This window comes from Harpia harpyja, chromosome 5 (genome assembly GCF_026419915.1).
Source record: "Harpia harpyja isolate bHarHar1 chromosome 5, bHarHar1 primary haplotype, whole genome shotgun sequence".
Taxonomy (NCBI): domain Eukaryota; kingdom Metazoa; phylum Chordata; class Aves; order Accipitriformes; family Accipitridae; genus Harpia; species Harpia harpyja.
In genome coordinates this window covers 6,606,322-6,624,496 of record NC_068944.1, presented here as the reverse complement: position 1 = coordinate 6,624,496, position 18,175 = coordinate 6,606,322, and the positions used below count along the sequence as shown (strand labels likewise).

At 42.3% G+C, this 18,175-nt stretch overlaps 1 protein-coding gene across 3 annotated transcripts in view; it reads left to right on the top strand.

Annotated features, from left to right (window-relative positions):
* The first annotated feature begins 3,147 nt into the window (after positions 1-3,147).
* LPCAT1 (lysophosphatidylcholine acyltransferase 1) overlaps positions 3,148-18,175 on the top strand; it is a 64,207-nt gene continuing 49,179 nt past the window's right edge. The window contains exons 1-3 of one of the 3 annotated variants that reach the window (XM_052787057.1): positions 3,148-3,328; positions 10,064-10,206; positions 11,738-11,952. In XM_052787057.1, the coding sequence (XP_052643017.1) occupies positions 3,212-3,328; positions 10,064-10,206; positions 11,738-11,952 (475 nt within the window). In that variant the 5' untranslated portion in view covers positions 3,148-3,211. Of the gene's footprint in view, positions 3,329-10,063; positions 10,207-10,437; positions 11,052-11,217; positions 11,312-11,737; positions 11,953-18,175 lie in introns of those variants that run through there. The other 2 variants (XM_052787059.1, XM_052787058.1) reach the window with 2 other exon arrangements.

Here is an 18,175-nt window from a genome sequence, read left to right as displayed (position 1 = left end):
TTGCCATTCAAGCCCTGCCAGGGGATTGCCCCTGTTCCAGGGCTCATGCTCAGCTCCCTCACTGGGCGAATTTTCTTTCACAAGAAAAAGGGCTTAGATCCATCTTTTTACGACTACACATTAAAGGAACTACAGAGATGGGGAAACACGTTCCTGCGAATTTAAGAAAGCTAGGCTGTACATTTTAAGTTATCCGTCTTAAGTTATACTGATCACAGCAGAATTTTAAAGAAAACAAAAGAGAATCAAAATCCGGAGAAGCACCTCAACCTCCTAATAGTTCATGTATGTTCATATACACTCCACAACAACCTAGAAGATGGCCATCAAATTACAACTCATGGAATAATATTCCTACCCAACAAATGAGTTCTATAAAACTACAAAGTCTCCTGGAAACTCTTTCAGGTGGTACAGATGTGGTAATTAGAAAATAATAGACTAAACCCATGAAAGCAGTAATAAAAAGTTAGAATACTGCTTGTGCACTCAGTAATACAGAACGGGTGCTCTAATAGCGAAGGTTTAAGAGCTAAAGGAACGGGCAGGTGTCTAATACTCCACTAGATTTTACAATTGTGGAAGATGCTACAAATACCAAAATCTCTGATGCAACTAATAATAATATTAGATCATTTTTGGAAGCTGGTTTTAGAAAACTAATAAAACACAACTAGCGGAACTAAAGAAGCCTGCTTGCGTCTCACAGCTGAACTTGTTCCAATACCCTCATCGCATCTCATGTCCTGCGCCTACCAGACGGGGAAGGAGTGCATGCGCCGGAGCCCTCCGACCGGCTGCGTGCTGGGTAGCCAGTGGCCACCACTTGCCGCCCGCTGACCTGACAGAACAGCTTCTAGCGGCTGGCAAGCCGGGCAGATCCCCGTGGGGAGCGGCCATGAACTCCTCCCTGGCCACACAGTGTGCAGGCCCTGTTAGAGGGAGTCTCTGCTTCATTCTTCAAGAAATGTCTCATTTATTACTGAAATCAGCCCCGTATGCTTGAACTAATCACTGGCTTGAAGTCACTGGAGAGGGAGGAAAGGAGAGGGCAGCCAAGTCGTTTGAAATGCAGCTAAAATACTTCAGACAGTTTACAGTTGAAAGGGATAATTGGATCACACTCTGACCACAGGCCAGTAAGTCTTATCATTAGTCCCAAACCGAACCAAGGAGCTTGTTTATGATTAAAACTCTTACATTTGCATTAGGTTATCTCAGCTCCTGACCACTGATTCTTCTATGGTTTTTTCTACCATTTTAAAAAGCTTTAGCAGGCAGTACTTCTTCCTTGTGGAGGTATTTGAACACTGCAGCAAAGCCAACTCTTGCAGATCATTTTGACAAATTAAATTGTTGTAGCTTTTAAAATGTATTGTTGTAAGAGATTTCCTCCAGCACTGTAATATTTTGGCAGGTCTTTTCTGCATCACCTGATCTTTAACATCAGAGCTACACACCTTGTTCTAGTACCAGTCTCATTAATAGACACAGTAATTGATCTCCTTTACGCTACTAATCCTGGTAGTACATACAACAGTCATACTGGACACACTGCACTGGGACCTTATCTGTAGTAGTTTGTTCAAAATTGCTTTTAGACCGTCTTTTCCAAGACACAAGCTCTCCTTCCAGAAGCATGGCTTATATTCTTGGAAAATATATACACAGTTGGCTGTAAAAGCCTGTTTGAAAGTGTTAATTTTACTAAGCAGTCCAGATGACATTGCAGTTGCTCTCACAGTAGTTTACCAAGTTACCATTTAGCACATGTACAGATTTTATTAACAGTGAGTTTATTTTGGATCTTTGGCAAAAATCTTGAAAGACGCTGAGCCTGCAGAACCTTGCAAACCCCGGTATCGTGAAGACTAACCTCTAAAAAATTTTCTGATCTTTCAAAACTCAAAACCAATTTACCTGTTTAACACATTAACCACTTAATAGCGTTAGCCATTAGAAGTATATATGGTTTAACCATAGGACTCGGAGACCGTTTTGCAGTTCTAAGCCTAATGATTAGGAACTGTAGCGTCATGATGTTTTTGCAGTGACCGTTATCAATTTACCTTTAAATCTCCCTGCATAAGGCTATCAGAATCGTTTTACAAGACCTGTGAGATGATTAAGGGTATCTTACATATTTCTTTATCAAACTGTTTGCGTTATCTTTTCTACTGTTTTGCCCGTGGTTGATGTGGAACAGTCAAGAATTGTCCAGGTCATTCTGCTTAATCTTTTGAAAACGGGCAGAACACGAGTGCTTTTTTATTTCTGAAGAACTGCTTTTATATTTAAAGATTTATTAAACCCCAGGCTTAGATACTTCCTTAGCCAACTCCGTCAAGATCCCAGGGTGCAAATTAGCTAGACTCTTCATTAAAGAACGTCTAGGTTTGCTCGGAAGAGAAGATTCCCCACGGAGTTGGCAAACACCTCGCTTCTTCCCGGTACGGCGGCGACGTTCATTATTACCGATCGCCCGTCTCGTTACTGCTATAGCAGCGAAGAACCACCTCCACCTCAGAGAGATGCCCCTTATCCCTTTTAATTCCTCAATTTTTTTAAAAAAAGAAAAAAAATTCCCCTCAGCTGTCCCACGCCCAGCAGCACCCCCTCCCCGCGGCCCTAGCGGGGTGCCGGCCCCGACGCCGGGGCGCACCTGAGCTGCACAACGGCCGGTCCCCGCGGCTCCCCCCCCCCAACCCCCGACCCCCGGTGCTCCTTTCAACCGCCCCCCCCCCCCCCCGCGACACCCTCCCTCCTCCTACGGGTAACACGGCCTCAGCGCGGCTGCGGAGAACCCGCCTCACCCCCCCATCCACCACAGAGCCCGCCGTGAGGGAGCGAGGCGGGACCGCTCTCCCAGCATGCCCTGAGGGGAACGGTGCTGAGGGTGGGTGGGCGCGCGAGTGCGCGCGCGCCCCCCCCCCCTCCCCTCCCCGCTCCCTCTCAACCGACGCGGAAACCGGCGCCCAAGCCGAGGAGCCGCTGTAGCCGGCGCGCAGGGCGCATGCGCGGGCCCCTGAGGAGGGCGGGGGCCGGCGTCTCTCAGTGGCGAGGGCGAGCTGGCCGCCGGTGCTCGCCCGTCGCCGTTACTCGGAGCGGGGACCGGGGGGGGGGGGGGGGAACACACGACAGTAGCGGTCGCTAACGCAGCGTCCGCGCCCTCCTCTCTCGTTGCTGGGCCGCTCAGTGGTCTTGCCCCGCCATGAAGTTAAGCAGCCGCGGCCGGGGATGCTGCGTGGCCGGCAGCCGGGAGCGCGGGCCGCCGCCGCGGAGTCCCTTCGTGCACCAGCTGCGCCTCAGCCCCTTGGAGAAAGCCAAGGTAGGGGAGACCGGGGCCCGGCCCACCCCCGCCGGCGCCGGCGTCGCTTCCTTCCGCGGCGCACCGGCTGGCGGGCCGCGTCCTGCGGCGGGCGGAGGTAGCCTGCCGACGGGGCTTTGTGAGCCGCCGGGGGCGGCAGGACCGGGGAAAAACCGGTGGGGGGCTGTGGGGGGGGGGGGGGGGGCGGCCGTGAGTGAGGCGCGGGGCTCGCGGGGCCAACGGCCGCTGAGGCGCCCGCTGCTCGCTGGGCGTGTTCCTTAAGTTCTTCACCGCCGCTTTCTTTAAAAAAAACCCCGAAACTATTGTTTTGGGTGTTTTTTAAATACGGTTCTGTGTTGTTTTGTGGGGTTTGTTTTTTTTGTTTAATAAGGGGGGGTAGGGGAGCAGTCCCGTGGAGGCACTCTTTTCCAGCGTCGAGTTAAGGTATGCCTGGGCCGAGGCATCCCCTGCCTCTCAAGTTTGGCCCCTGGGTAAATATAAATAATCCCTGCGGCATAATTTACGCATTGTACAGGTAGCGTGAGATGACAGGAACTGGTATTAAAATGCAGATTTGCAGTTGCATGGCTTTTTGTTCACCGGTTTGTGTGTTTTTGTTGGGTTTTTTTTGTTTTGTTTTTCGTCCGTGCTGCTGCCTTGCTTATCTCGCACAGTGAGCAGTAGGTGGTTGGATATTCAGAGGGCATGGCCCTTGTCTTAGCCTTTTGGTAAGATCTGGGTCAGTTGCTGGATGAAGAAATACCATCAAAGGCTCACCTAATAAGGGGCCGGCCATTTCTATTACTTTCATCACTGTAATATTTCAGTTCCTTAAAACTGTTGTTTTGGGGGCCTAACAGCCTACAGTACCTATCAACGTGGAAATTAAGATCCGCTAATATTGAACCTCTCTGATCAAGGCGCTTTAGATCCAACTTTAATTTAATTTATGTTCTGAGCAAAGTTCATTGTCGCATTGCCCTGTTGCTGTCCAGATACTTAACACAAGACATGTATGGCCTGACTTACAAAACATCGGAATGTGCCTTATGTTAAGTATCTGGCAGCCAAGGAATTTATAGGAGACTCCAGTGGAAAAGGTTTTTACTTTTTTAATCAAGTTTCCCAGTATGTATTCACTGGTTACTGATAGATTGTTGTTTGAATGGGTGAAGAGGTTGGTGTCATTTGCCTCATTCAGTTTATACCTAGAGCTTCCTCAATAAATTGCATAGTTGTAATGATTTCTTTTCCATGTAACCTTACTTTGTTCCTTAAGTCATGTTTGCTATGTAATCAATGAGGCAGAAGTCTTCCAGGGAGCAGAGGGAAGCAAAGACAGCATGTGTTCATATGGACTAGGATTGTATCTAATTATAATAATAACAATATTTTAACTTGCAGTGTCAATTTATGTCTTTAATGTTGCTTTAAACTTGGTTATTTATAAGTAATTTAAAAAATACTGTTGGGAGGGCAGAGTACCAGTTCCGCACTTTTTGCAGTATCGAGTCTCATAGGAGCTACTAGCATTGCTGATCTGTTGTTAGTCCTAACAGACCTTTAGCTGCTTTACCAGCAAAGTGACTGGTTATAGAACATACCTGCCTTCTGTGTGGGCTGTCCTGTACATCTGTATGAGATGTGAGCTTTGCCACTGGATTTCAAGGATTTGTTATTTTCAATGAAAACTGTAAGATGTGTTTAAAGCTCCGTAGTTTTTACAGTGTGCAGACCAAAGGAATAGCCTCGCCAAGGAGTGTGACTTGGTCTTGCTTTTTAAGTGAGCAATTTTTTATTGATGTACAGCAGCACAGACTTCTTTAACCCAGCCTTTCTTGCAGTCTTCTTTTTGCAGTTTTATGTGAGGAAAAAGCACACAAGCTGACATACGGAACCGTGATAGCTTTTCTTCTTTGCCTTGATCGTGCTCTCCTAACCTCTTCACTGATTAAAAGTTATGCTCCTAGAGGCTGTTAAAGAAGAGCTGTGGAACTGTTCCACTTACGAGAAATGCTGCTCTCCCAGAGAGGGAGACTTCTTCAATGGGGAGGCTGCTTTACAGTGAATTACAGCAGTGTGCGTTCTCTTCCATACTTTCCTGGCCTGTTGCTCGGGGTTCGGTATGAAGTATTACAGCTGAACTCACTTCCTGTTCAGCTGTAGGCGCATACTGTGTCACAGGTTTTTCTATCTGCCCTGTGAATCTAACAGAGGTGAGTTCTGGGGTTGCAAAGCCTGTCGAGAAAGGTTAGGAACGTGTGGGGGCTAGAGGTATGTGAAGAAGTTGGTGAGCACAGGGGACTGGGAGACAAGACTGCTTTGTCTGACAGTCTGTTTTCTGTTGCTGATGGTCTGCCAGATAGCTCCATTATCTTCACTGCTAACTCATCCCTCCCTCATCCTGCACTGTGCAAGAGGTTAGATTAGCTTTTTTGCTCATTAATACAACTCAAAGTAAATGCATTTTAGAACATTTCAGACTGAGACTGTGGGAGTGAAAAAAAGGTAGAAAGTAAGAGGACAAAACAACCGCAAAGAGGAAGAACAACAGCGAAAAAAAAAATCCATTTGAGTGCTGAGGAATTGTTCACATCATCTTTTATTGGCTTTATTAAAACTGGGAAATAATGGGAGTGTAAAAGCAGTAAGACTATTTGAGAACTGAGTCTCATGCTTCCTGTAGAAATGATGGTTATTTTACTCTGATCTGAGGGTGACAGCGTGGGTCATTCTTGAAGCCACCTGTTTTATTTCAGTACTACAATAAAGAGATCCTTTCTAGAAGAAAGACAGACACGATTTCATTAACCGTTAATTTTGTTCATTCAAACAGCTTCTGGGCACCCATCACATAAGTCAAAGCTCTTGATTCTCGTTACCTCTGCAGAACAGGCAGAAGCATTACTGGAGCTGTCACAAAGTGTTCGCAGCTTTGTTTCCCTGCCACTTAAAAACACAAAACGATGACGTTTTCCTTGCTTCCAGTGTTTCTGGCCCTTTTATTGCACCAACACTGGTGTTCCTTTGGTGCCTTGCTGAGCTGATTTGGCTCATTAAACCAGCATATTATTGTGTTTTTCCGTATTGTGATTGTTTTCTTTTGCTGGGATTGCTTTTCTTCACTCTAATGAGCTGTATTGGCTCATTGCAAGTTCAGATAAGTGCTAGACCTGACTCAAGGGGAGGATTGAGGGGAGAGTGAACAGGACCACCCTCTTGAGCAGCAATGATCTGTTAGATTGTCTTAGTTGCACATGAAAATTTCTACTCCTGTATTTATCTCCATGATTGTGTCAATCGGGGAACTTACATAGTGGGAAAGTGGGTAGTAAGAGAATTGATGAGGGATGAATTCCTAGCTCCTTCAGTGCCATCTTTGGTGAATTGAGGCTATAGGGATGATAATAGTGAAGAAGTGAAAGTGTGGGGCAAGATGTAGTCTCTATCTGATATGTTTAAAAGAAAAATCAAAATCTCTACTGTGTTAAATGTGCAGTTAATTATTTTCTTTGTCCAATATGTGACCATCAATTTGTAATAAGTCATGGAAATTTTGTTGTGAATAAACTGGTTTTTAATGATGTTTCTCACTGTTTCGCTAATATCAGAGATGCATTTTTTTCAGCTTCTGTGTGCATGAGAGATATGATACTGACTTTGAAGACAGGAAATGGAGACATACAGAAGGAGAAACAAGGGTACTCTGTGATTCTCTCACTCAGTGCTTAGCTATGTAGGACCTGATGTTTTTGAGAACTTAAAAAGGACTTAAGTTCATATTATATACCTTCATTGTAAGTTCATACTCAAACCTGAATGCAGAGTCTCTAAACAAGGAGAATGTATGATACCTATTTAGTTTAAGTGGCTTGCCTTACATCAGTTTGAAGCCCTTCTGACAGAAGAGTGGAGTATATTTTCCCAGGGCAGCCTTCTGTTACAAGCTGTAAGACCATTCTCTCCCTTCCTGCTGTCCATGGGTCTTTCACAGCATACACTGCAACTTCTGAAAAACTTAGTAGGATCCTGTAGACCAGCAAAAGTTAAATGAGCTGTAGTCAAACCCCTCTTGAGAAAATTGGCCGTGAGCTGAACCTCCCAAGGTGCAGCTCCAGATGGACCTTTAGGGTTTTCTAAATGTATCTCAAAACACAGGTGTTTACATATGACTTATTACCAGATAGAATTTGTAATTTTAATAGAAAGCATGTCTGTGTGAATGTCCTAAATATGTAGAAATATGATCACCAAAATTAGATGTCTGTACAAGGTCAGACCAGGAGTGTATGTCTCCTGCATTCTGATCTCTGACAGAGGCCAGTGAGGATGGGATCTTCTCCCTTTTTCTGTCTGACACTGTTACTGTACTTAAGTTTTACAGGATAGAAGCTTTCTTACCCAGGAAGGTGTCTGAATGTAGATGTAGACTGAACTACTTTTCAAATGTTAGTGTCTTTGTTGATTCCTAACCTTCGTCATGGGCCAAACATACTTCTCTCTCCTACCGAATTTCTTGTGTGGACAGGTACTGCACTACCACCTGCTAAAAAAGAGGCTGGTGTCACAGCCAGACCCCATATACCTGTGTACTTGGAACTGCTTCTTGCTGGCCATTTCCACCACTGCTGTCTCTGGACACAGAAAACCAGGAAGCCTTTTCTACACATTTATGCCATCTTACACAAGCTTATGGATGCAACTACTGCTTCCGTTCTGTGATGTGGCTCTAAAGTGGTCTTGAGACAAAGGATTGCTACAGAGATGCAAAGGACTGAATAGCTCACCAGCAGTCACCAGCCATTCAGCTTTGCCCTGGTGTAGGGAGGAGACTTTGAAGAGTGGGAGAGAGTGTGAATCCCAGAGGATCGTGTCCTCGCCTGCATTTTGTTTCCCTTTTTTCTTGACAGTTGGTTCTTCTCATTTTACGAGCTTAGAAGGCAGGTGCTCTCTCTTTTCCGGTTTGCAGATGAATGCTCCCCTGTTTGCTGCCAGACATGGTGGTCTTGTCTATGGATGCAGAGTTGCATGAGTTAGTATGACTTCAGTGCTCATCTGATGCTTGCAGTTTAGGAAGTTGTACTGGTTCATCTGGGAAACTAGCCTATCTAAGAAAAAAGATCCTTTTTCTTTTGATTCTGCAGACTGAAGCAGTCTACCCAGGGACTGGAATCCTGTCTTGGGGAGTGAGACCATGGTTGTTATGAGATGATGGTGCCAGTCTGAACCATCACTGTAAAATCTTGACATTGCAGTGGGGTGGTAGCTTAGGGCTTGAAACTGGTAACTTGGGCTTTTCTCCTGCTATGTGTTCAGTGCCCCTATCCTAGACCTACAGATTTGTACAGCTACAGGGTGAGTTGGTTATTGAGCTGTTTTGGGAAGTGAGAGGAAGCAGGAACTGATCAATGGAAAACTGAGCTGTGTGATGACTAGATCTGCATCAGGGAAGAGAAGAAGAATACGAATAATGCTTTCCACAGCAGCCTGGAGATGCGTCAGATTAAGCACAACATGAGACAGCATCTTATGCCTCATTACTCATCCTTGCCCAGCCATTGTGATGCTGAAAAGTGCTTTTTTACCTCACCTGGTGCACCGATGAATATGTAGCATATTTCCTTTTGAATTCTCTTTCTTTACATGGCCCTTCTATTTCGTAGTGTTGTCTTCATCTTCTGCTAGCCTCCATTGTACAGCTTGAGGAGCTTTAGTGCTACCCCAGTCAGCTTCAGCCAGTTTTCAGTTCCCTTTCTCTCCCTTAGCCAGTCATCTGAAGCTGTACCCTCCTCCACTTTAAGAGCTTTTTTTTTTCTTCCTGTCCTTTGAGTGAGAAAGATGGGGCCTCTTGGCTCTTGGAACTGTTTCCTGGAGCAAGTGGATCATTGCACACATAGTGGTTGTGTTTTCTGGAGGACAGTTAGGAACAACTCCAAACAGCTCGGGAAAAGCCCTACTTTTGGGAGAATTCTTCAAAAGACTGTGGGAGGAGTTCCAACATGACGTGGTTTTTGCCAAAGTTGAAGGCAGAGGGCTGACTGGCTGGGAATGGGCTCTCCAAGAACTAGAGCGCTGGAAGGAGGTGCAGAGGCAGCTAGGTTCACCACGGCTTCCCAGGGGAGGATAACTTCTTGAAAACCTCTGCTTTCCAGGGGGTTGTGCTTGTTAGCGCAGACCTGGAACTTAAACTCATATGCGTGTCTGGGTATTTGTCGAGAGGTCTCTGCAGTGTTCTACCTGTGGTTCCCCACAGCTTCTGGTTCCAAGAACATACAGCAGAGGAACTGGTGTCTGCCCAGTCCTGGAAGATCTTTCTAGGTTGAGTCCTGTGTTGCCATGTGAACGCACCCTGCTGAAGAAGTGCACATCACTGACTGGGAGCTGCTGTGATGGACTGACTTCTCTGTAGTGCAGTAAGATTTACAACACACCCATACTAAATACTTACTTAATGTGAGGCTGCAGAAAGGGAAAAGAGCATGCGGATGTATTCACTGACAAACAGGGTCTGAAGAAGTATGGAAAGCTAAGACTGCATTAGCTTTAAGGAGTGTGCTGTGTTTCAGCTATAATTAAGATGGGTGAGTACAAAATTGTTACGTGTACACCACAATTATTTGTTTGGAATTGAAGTGTATTCTGCTGTTTTTAACATTAGATATTTTTAAATTAAGACTTCAGATCAGTTTCTAGGAATCACTGGCTTTTTCAGTCCAAGATTGTGTTGGAATAATGCATTTGTTTTGGATTTTGCAGATTGCCTTCATGACCTTGACTCTGTTTCCTATCCGACTCTTTTTTGCTGCTTTTATGATGTTGCTGGCCTGGCCTTTTGCATTCATTGCTTCAATGGGATCTGATGAGCAAGAGCTTGAAAAGCCCCTCTCCTGGTGGCGAAAGTGAGTCACTGCTGTGGTGAAATACTGAGAGAATCATTATTTAGTTCAGCAGTTTGAAATAGAGAAGATTGGAAATAACTGATATCTGTCCCACAGACCTGCTTTTCTCTTCAAAAGAAAAATATAAAAATTATTACTTAAACACTTGCCTCAGATGGGAAACTAAAAATACCTCAGCTATTTGATTTACCAGGTGACCCAAGAATTACAAGGAGAAAAACTGATCATTTCTGGCCTCTTATCTTTATTGAGGATGTAGTGTGAAGCTTCACTGTGGCATCCGTCAATTTCAATTATTCCCATAGTGTCAACTTCTTGTTATGAAGATTGACAGTACGGAATGTGCCCAGATTTTGTATTCTAAATTGTTCTTTTAAACTGCTTCACCCCATTGTTTGCTAGCCTGTGATGAATTGACAAAACTTCTGTTGATTCTCTGAGGGCTTGCCCCCTGCTTTGGTGCTTATTAATAAGTCTGTGCTTGCTTTGATATTGGAATGCTAATTAAGGTAGAATGTAAAACAGTGTTTGCCCATCCATGAAAACTGCCATTTGAGGAGCAAGAAATGAGGAGTGTATCACCTATTCTGTAGAGAACTTTAAAATTAGGAGCTGGCAGTAGCATGAGGGAAGCTGACTGTATTTTGCATCACAGGAGGGAAGGAGGTTGAGAACCACAGAGGCGTGTCACTTTACATTTCATTTGGAATGATATCAGTATAATAACTAAAGGAATAATGGACTGCCTTCAATCTTGCATACAGTTATTTTGAAGCTTTTTAGATTGTCCCTCCCCCATTTCATCCAGTTTTCAGTGTCAGCCTGCTCTCCAGCCTCCAATCCCTGTGAGTATAACAGTTTGTGTTGTTTGGTTTTTACACTCTGTTGGTTCAAAGTAAAAGTTTTTCTGTTCATGACTGTCAGTTTAAAAAAACAAGCAAACAAAACCCTACAAAAAAAAACCAAAAACCCAACCACAAGACACTTTAGGAGGAGACGGGGAAAAGGGAATAAAGTAAAATATTTCCGAAGCTCCCAGATGTGTTGTACAGGCATTCCTGTGTTTGAGAATCTCTGCCCTACATTTCTACACTGCTTTGTTTAGGTAAACTCAAACCCAAGAATCAGGGTTGTTGCATTTTAGCAATATCCTAATCGCATTTTTCAGGACTCAGTTTTAGAGCTTTTTTGGTGTTACTAGAAAGCATTATTAGACATTGTATAGGAGAAACTCAACAGTCATAGTCTGAATCAAAATTAATTTAGTGCTAAAATAAATCCCAATCTTACTGTGATTAAGAAGCATTCATCTTCAGGCATGAAATGAAATTGAATGGTATCTTACCTTGAAGGTGGTCTTAAATCTGCTGAGAAAGAGAAAACAAAGGGTCTATGCAATGTTCCTGCTCTGTTTAAGCAGCATATGCTATCTATACTTTCGTCATGCTTAGAAAGTTTTTGTGTAATGTTTTTCTTTTCACTATTTTAAGGTATTTGGTGACAGCATAACTGTTTTCTCAACTCTTTGCAGGATAGTGGATATTTTGCTGAAAGCAATCATGAGAATGATGTGGCTTGCTGGTGGATTCCACTGGATAAATGTAAAAGGCAGACGGGCATTGCCGGCAGAAGCAGCAATATTAACTGTGGCTCCCCATTCTTCCTACTTTGATGCCATTCCAGTAACTATGACCTTCGCCTCCATTGTGATGAAAGCAGAAAGCAAAGATATTCCTGTTTGGGGAAGTAAGTTGGTAGATACTTAATTTTTCAAGAACAATTAACAATGTTTACTTAGGAAGTTCACTGGTTGTGTATGAGAAGGCCTGAAACACAAAGAAAATTTTGCTATAATATATGGTGGGATTTCTTTTTTTAATGGTCTACTTTGAATGCCAATAGAAAAAATTTTGGGGGGAGCAGGGATGGATGATGTGGTTTTTGTTCCCTTTCTCCAAAGTTGAATCATTGTACAAAGTCAAAACAATCCTACAGAGCTCATGGTTAAACTTGCAGTGAAATTGCAACATTTTAAGACCCAATAAATAGAAAAGCAAGTTAGGATGGGGGTATAGAAGCAACGGGTGAGGCTATAGAGAAAGTCCACCAAAACTTCTTTCTTGATGCGAGTTGGGGTGCCATCCCAGAAATGTGTTTTAGGAATGTTGTCTGCTCTGAATGGTACCCTGCCTTGAGGGAGTGCTGCTAATCCTTCATGCATCAGTAAGTTTGTTTCAGGCAGGGTGTGAGAGAGAAGCAAGAGCAGATTGTTGTGTACTCAGATTTAGTCATAAGAAATGCAGATGTGCAAGTCAGTAGTGTTTGAATACTATCTTTGGAATTATCAATGCAGATTCCCACAAAGGCTTGAGACACCTGTGGGTTTTTTTGGTGCAGTTGTGCCAAAAAAAAGTGTAAGCTTTTAGGCTTGTAGACTTCTAACCAAAGTCTGTGTGGAAGCATTTTGGAGAAACCCACCATGTTGTGTCTAGGGACCAGCAAAGTTCAAAGAATCTTCCTGTGTCTCATTGTGTAGATTTTAAGGGTAGTATAAAAAGGACAAAAGATTTTACTTTGGCCTTGGGTAGGGACTCTTTAATTTAAAAGTCTAAACAAAAGCTTTGACTTCCTTCACAACTAAGTGGAATCAGGCTGTTGGTGATGACATCCTCCTAAAATTTCATTAGACAATGTGGTTTTAAGTAGAACCTATTCAAAACCAGAAGCTGAGACACGCCCACAAATGGTGAGTGATTATATGTGGAAGCTTCATGTAGGGAATCTCTTGGTATAAAGGTGTCTCCATATCAGGTAAAGCTCAGGCCAGAACTGTAGCTGTATCTCAGTTTCATTGAATACCTGACTAACAGAGTTTAGTAAAAGTTTGTGGCAGTGAAAAATCTCTGTAAAAATGAGTAGATGCTTTGAACAAAAGGATATAGGCATGTGTTTTTAAAAACAAATGTATACAAACAAGCAAAAGAAATTGAACTCCCTTGTCCAGTACTGAAAGAAAATGCTGTTGTGATACAGTATGTTGACACTTTTGTACAGTATAGGTGTATCCAGGCCAACTTGGGCTTTAGGAGCAGGCCAGCCCAAGAAGCCCATAGAAGCAGGGGCAGATTTATCTTCTTTCTGAGCTGACTTAATTGACTGTTTAATAATTACTAGCGCAGCAAAATAAAGTAGTCCATGTGGAGCTCTCCTTTACTTGCAGCTGGACTGTTTGGAGGACCCAAACTAGATGAGGTAACTCCAGGCCATGTTGTGTTACTGAAATGTGATGAAACAGCAGAATGGCATTTGACAATGCCCTAATAGCTACTTAACTATCCCACATAATAGATTCAGTGGGGACTAGTGGGAAAGCCTGAGGAGAATCTGTAGGGATATGGAGGTTGTAGTTACACTGAATGTAGCACAAATAATGCATATCAAGTAGCTCAAACTATTTTCTATATACCTAATTTAATTTTAAGGTAACTTTTAAAGGATTCAAATGAAAGTCTAGACTTAGTATGATAAATTTTAAAAATCATTCACTTGATTTTGTTCATGTGTGAGCAAAACCAGTTACAGAAAAACAGAAAACCCAGAAAACTACATATAGTGATTTGATGGAGTATTACTGGAATGTACAGTGCAGTCAAGTAAATGAGTATTTTGTCCTGTATACCTGTATTCGCTTTATGTCATACAGCCACAAAAATTATGTAGTCCCTTGTGAAGTGTTCAGAAAAATGCCATGGAAATGAGGCATGGCAAAGTTTGTAACTGGGATTCAGAGTTCAAAACCCTTTTTTGTTTATAGAGGAATACTTGTATATGAGTAACATTAATTACAGCAGTTTGTGTTATTAAAGTAAATGGACCTTAACAGAGAGGTAAGTAATCACTGTAATGATTAGTTGGGCTTAAAATGTAGTGAAAACTTTCCAGTGGAGTGAAGTTGTGATTATTTTTTTTTTTTCTTTTACTGCTTGAAAGAGGTTTTCTGTGAAGCAGATGTGCTGTGAACCACACTACCTGTGAAGCAGGTAGTGACTATCCTCTCCTCCTTTGATCTAGTATTTTAATTCCTATTTTATTTACACTCCTCTACATACACACACAAAAACGTATTTCATGTTATTGGACCACTGGTATTTCTCTTATGCTATCTGAAAAGGTGGTCATGTTTTTCTTGGATTGCGTGGTGAATTGTCAACACTCTAGACAGTCTATTCATCTAGAATTTACATTTAATTTTTATGTTCTTCAGTTTTGTAAATCTTGCAAACCTGTACAATCTCCAGTGAAGTTTTGGAGCCAGCCACTGATAATCCTAACCTTGCTATCTCTTAACTGAGTCTTGTTAATAGTGATTCAGGATCTCTGGGAAGTTTTGAATAAAGTACATTCATTTAACTCTGTGAGCAGACTTCAGCATGTTAAAAATGAAACAGCAGAGGAAATTCCAAGATAATTTCCAAAGATAAGGACTTTGGGTGAAGAATAGATCTTCATCCAGAGTATCCAAATATGTTATAAATAGCTGGCTTTTTGATGTTGTGTACCAGAGGGATCAGGTGCTTTAACAGGCACAAAAAGATCTGACTGCTAACTGGTTACCAAGATTGGTTCCAAAAGTATTTTAATAGGTTTCTGGAGCAGCTGCCTGTATTATCATACCCTTAGTTTGCCAGTCATGGAATATTAAGCTTTTGATCCACTTCTAAGTCCAGATGATTAAAAGCCTGTTCTTTAAGGGATTGGAAGTATTCCACACGTGTGTGTGTGTATATGAGTGTTTCATTGCTTTCTGACTTGAAGGCAGCTCTCCTGGACGACAAAGTCCAATTTCAGAAGCAGACTCGAGTCTTGTGACTCTTTCAGGCAACTTCCTTTTTTTTTAAGAAAACAAAGAAAAGAAAAACCAAATTAATAAATGCTCTTTTGGTCTGACAGAAGAGTTATGACCTCTTCAGTTAGTGGTCAGTAGTGAAAAAAATTACCCACTTGGCGCACACACTAGGTTAACAAACTCTGGGGAGGAACTGCTTGCCCAATATAAACAATTGTGCCTTCAACGATCATAAAAAAAAAAATCAGTATCTGGTAAGTAGAGAATGCTAGAACAGACGGAGCACATCACCATGATGCTTAGGAAGGACATACATTTCTGCACAGTAGCTTTCAGAGTTTTGGTTGGGTTGCAGATGTGAAGTTCGCTGGACCACTTTAAAGTTTGCAGCCCAGGGAAGATGACATCTAGGAATCTGTTGCACCTTACATTGGCTGAACAAGTTAGATAAATTCATTCATCAGCACAGGTCCTTAAACTTTCCTGTTTTGTCTACTGGACCCTACTTCAAGTCAGGACAAGCTCTTTGCATAAATTCTGGATAGTTACACTTCACTGCCTTATTTTTCACTGGTATAGCAACCTGGTTATAAGTTATTTTTCATTGCTGAAGTGGTCAGTGCTATGGCAGAAATACTTCAATAAAAAGGAAAAGGGATTTGTCAGTAAGTATGATTTGGTGAGGATTTTGTTGGACAACTGATTCAAACATCTTCTGTGGTCTGAACTTTTAAAAACTAAGTTTTAGGCGATAAGCTAATTTAAACTTTAAGCAACTTTTCGAGATCTGTAAGCTCACCCTCTAAAAAAGAAAGGAAGTTGGTACCTGTGATACAAATGGGGGGGATATGTTAGCTTAAGTTTATAAAGGGGAAGGAGGTCATTTGTACTTGGCAAAATACAGAAGAGCTATAAAAGGAGAACCATACCGTGCTGTAAAAACTATCAATTCTATTGTGGACTTCTTTTCCACATCTAGTAAACTTGGGATTTTTGGTTCGAGCTCATCTTTTGACAGTGCTTTATAGGCCTTTCTTGAGCATCATAACTAAAAGACAAGTAAGTAATTCAGTGGGAAATATTTATGCTGTGGTAGCTGGGTATGTTTTCATCTTGGAATTTGAAAGATGCCAAATTACTTACTCATCAGCTCTGTTATGCAACCTAATCCTCCAGTCCTCCACCCCAATTGCTTCCTGCTCCCCCCGCCCCATACCTGCCAGAGCACACAAGGAAGAGAACCGTGGTAGACCCATAGTTCTTCAGTGAGGATCTTGCATTTAAATGCTTCTGAGATTCATCAAAACAGTCCTTAAACCCCTTTTGGAAAAACCTGCTGTAAGGTGAAGGCGTCACAGATTTCTTTATACGCTGTAAATCAGCAGCTTAAACACTGTTAAGGTCACCAGCTTGAATGCCAACATCCTATGCTATGTTGGCATTGTAGACTGCCTTGAGTACACAAATGAGCTCCCTAATTCTGAGGAGCATCTTGGAGTTACTGCCAAGCTTATGCATTTCATCCTCTCCTTTTAAAAACTTTGGTTTCAAAATTCAATGTTTCCTTCAGGCTGTGGGCATCCAGATGGTCCTGCAATATTTCAGTCCTTACAGGACCTCTCTTGGAGAGACTTAAAATAATTGCACTGTCATCTGTGTATTATAGGTATGCCTTTATTGTTTGGGTTGGAATCCTGGACTCGTTGGATTATTTAATTTTTTTCACCATAAGTTCAGTAACAATTACTTGTCATTTAAACTGCTGCTGGAGTGCCTAAACCACCATCACTGTTTTTTAAGCATTCTAGTTAATATCATTTATGGAAGTTACAAACTACAGTATATAGGAAGCCTGCAAACCAACACAACAGCCTTCATAAAATACTTTTTGAACTGGCAGCAGAAAGCTAAAACATAGAGCCATGCCCTTGTACCCGTATTGCAGGTGTGAGAGCAAACAGCAATCTTTGTGATATGAAAAGGGTCTTTGTCCCTCAAGAAGTCCTTAAAGGAAATAGATCACATTTTTAAAGACCAGCCTAAATACCACAGAATTTACTTCCGTTAAAGCTAAAGAGAACACTGATTATTTACCTCCCACTACTGACCTCTCCTTGTCCTACAGACCGCATGTTTCTTGCCTTTCTCTTTGGAAATAGGGAGAACTTTCCCATTAACACTGCATCTATATTAGGAATACTTGGTATCTGTTCTTTCAGGTGGTCCATCTGCTAAACATTGTCAAACTCAGAGAAGTTGTTCTCGACACATATTTAGCTTTAGTGGTTGGTTCAGGCTTGGGTTTTAAAAGTATGTATTTCTGTGTATGATTGTTGTTCTAATAAGATACTACCAGTAACTTTACAAATCTCACGTAGAGCACTGTGACTACAGTAACACTATTTCTGTAAGAACAATATAATTCCAAGTGGAAAAGATCCTAATTTTGGTTGACTTCAGTTTTGTGCATTGATACAACTTTGTGTATTTGTGTGTGGGTTTGAGGTTTTTTTCCATTTTTAAGGTCTCTGTGTCCATATACACAGGAAGCCATTTTATTCTGGAACCTTAGCAGGTTTTTTCCCATAACCTTAAGAAGACCTCTGAGCCTCTTGCAGATTGCTTTTCTTCTTTTCTCTCCAGAAAAGAGCAGTTTTCATGTTAGATATTACTTCATTAGAAAAGGTGTGAGTTCAGAACTTTGTGAGTATGTTCATTTCAGTAAGGCAACTCTTAAAAACTAAGCCCAAGATAGCGCTTTTCAACCTTTAACCTTCATGGTTTTGTAAGTCCTAAATACAGAATGCACAAGAGGGCAACTGCTATTAGAAAAATAATCTGTATTTTTTTCCCCCATAGTAGGAAAAATGAAGGTGTAAATACTGTAAATAGATATCCCACTGCAAGGCTGCCTGTATTACACAGCCTACCTCCATGTCAAATGCAAACAGAGCCAGTTGTACTGGCTCTATAGGCTGTCATCTCAGTGTATCAGAGGAACATATGTGATGGGATTTTGTGGTGTTCGGGGGGGAGGCCAAGTGAAAGCCTCAGGTTCAGCGTTCTCTACTTTAGCAGGAGATCTGTCACTGATGCTGTTTCTACAGTGGTGAAAATTTAACT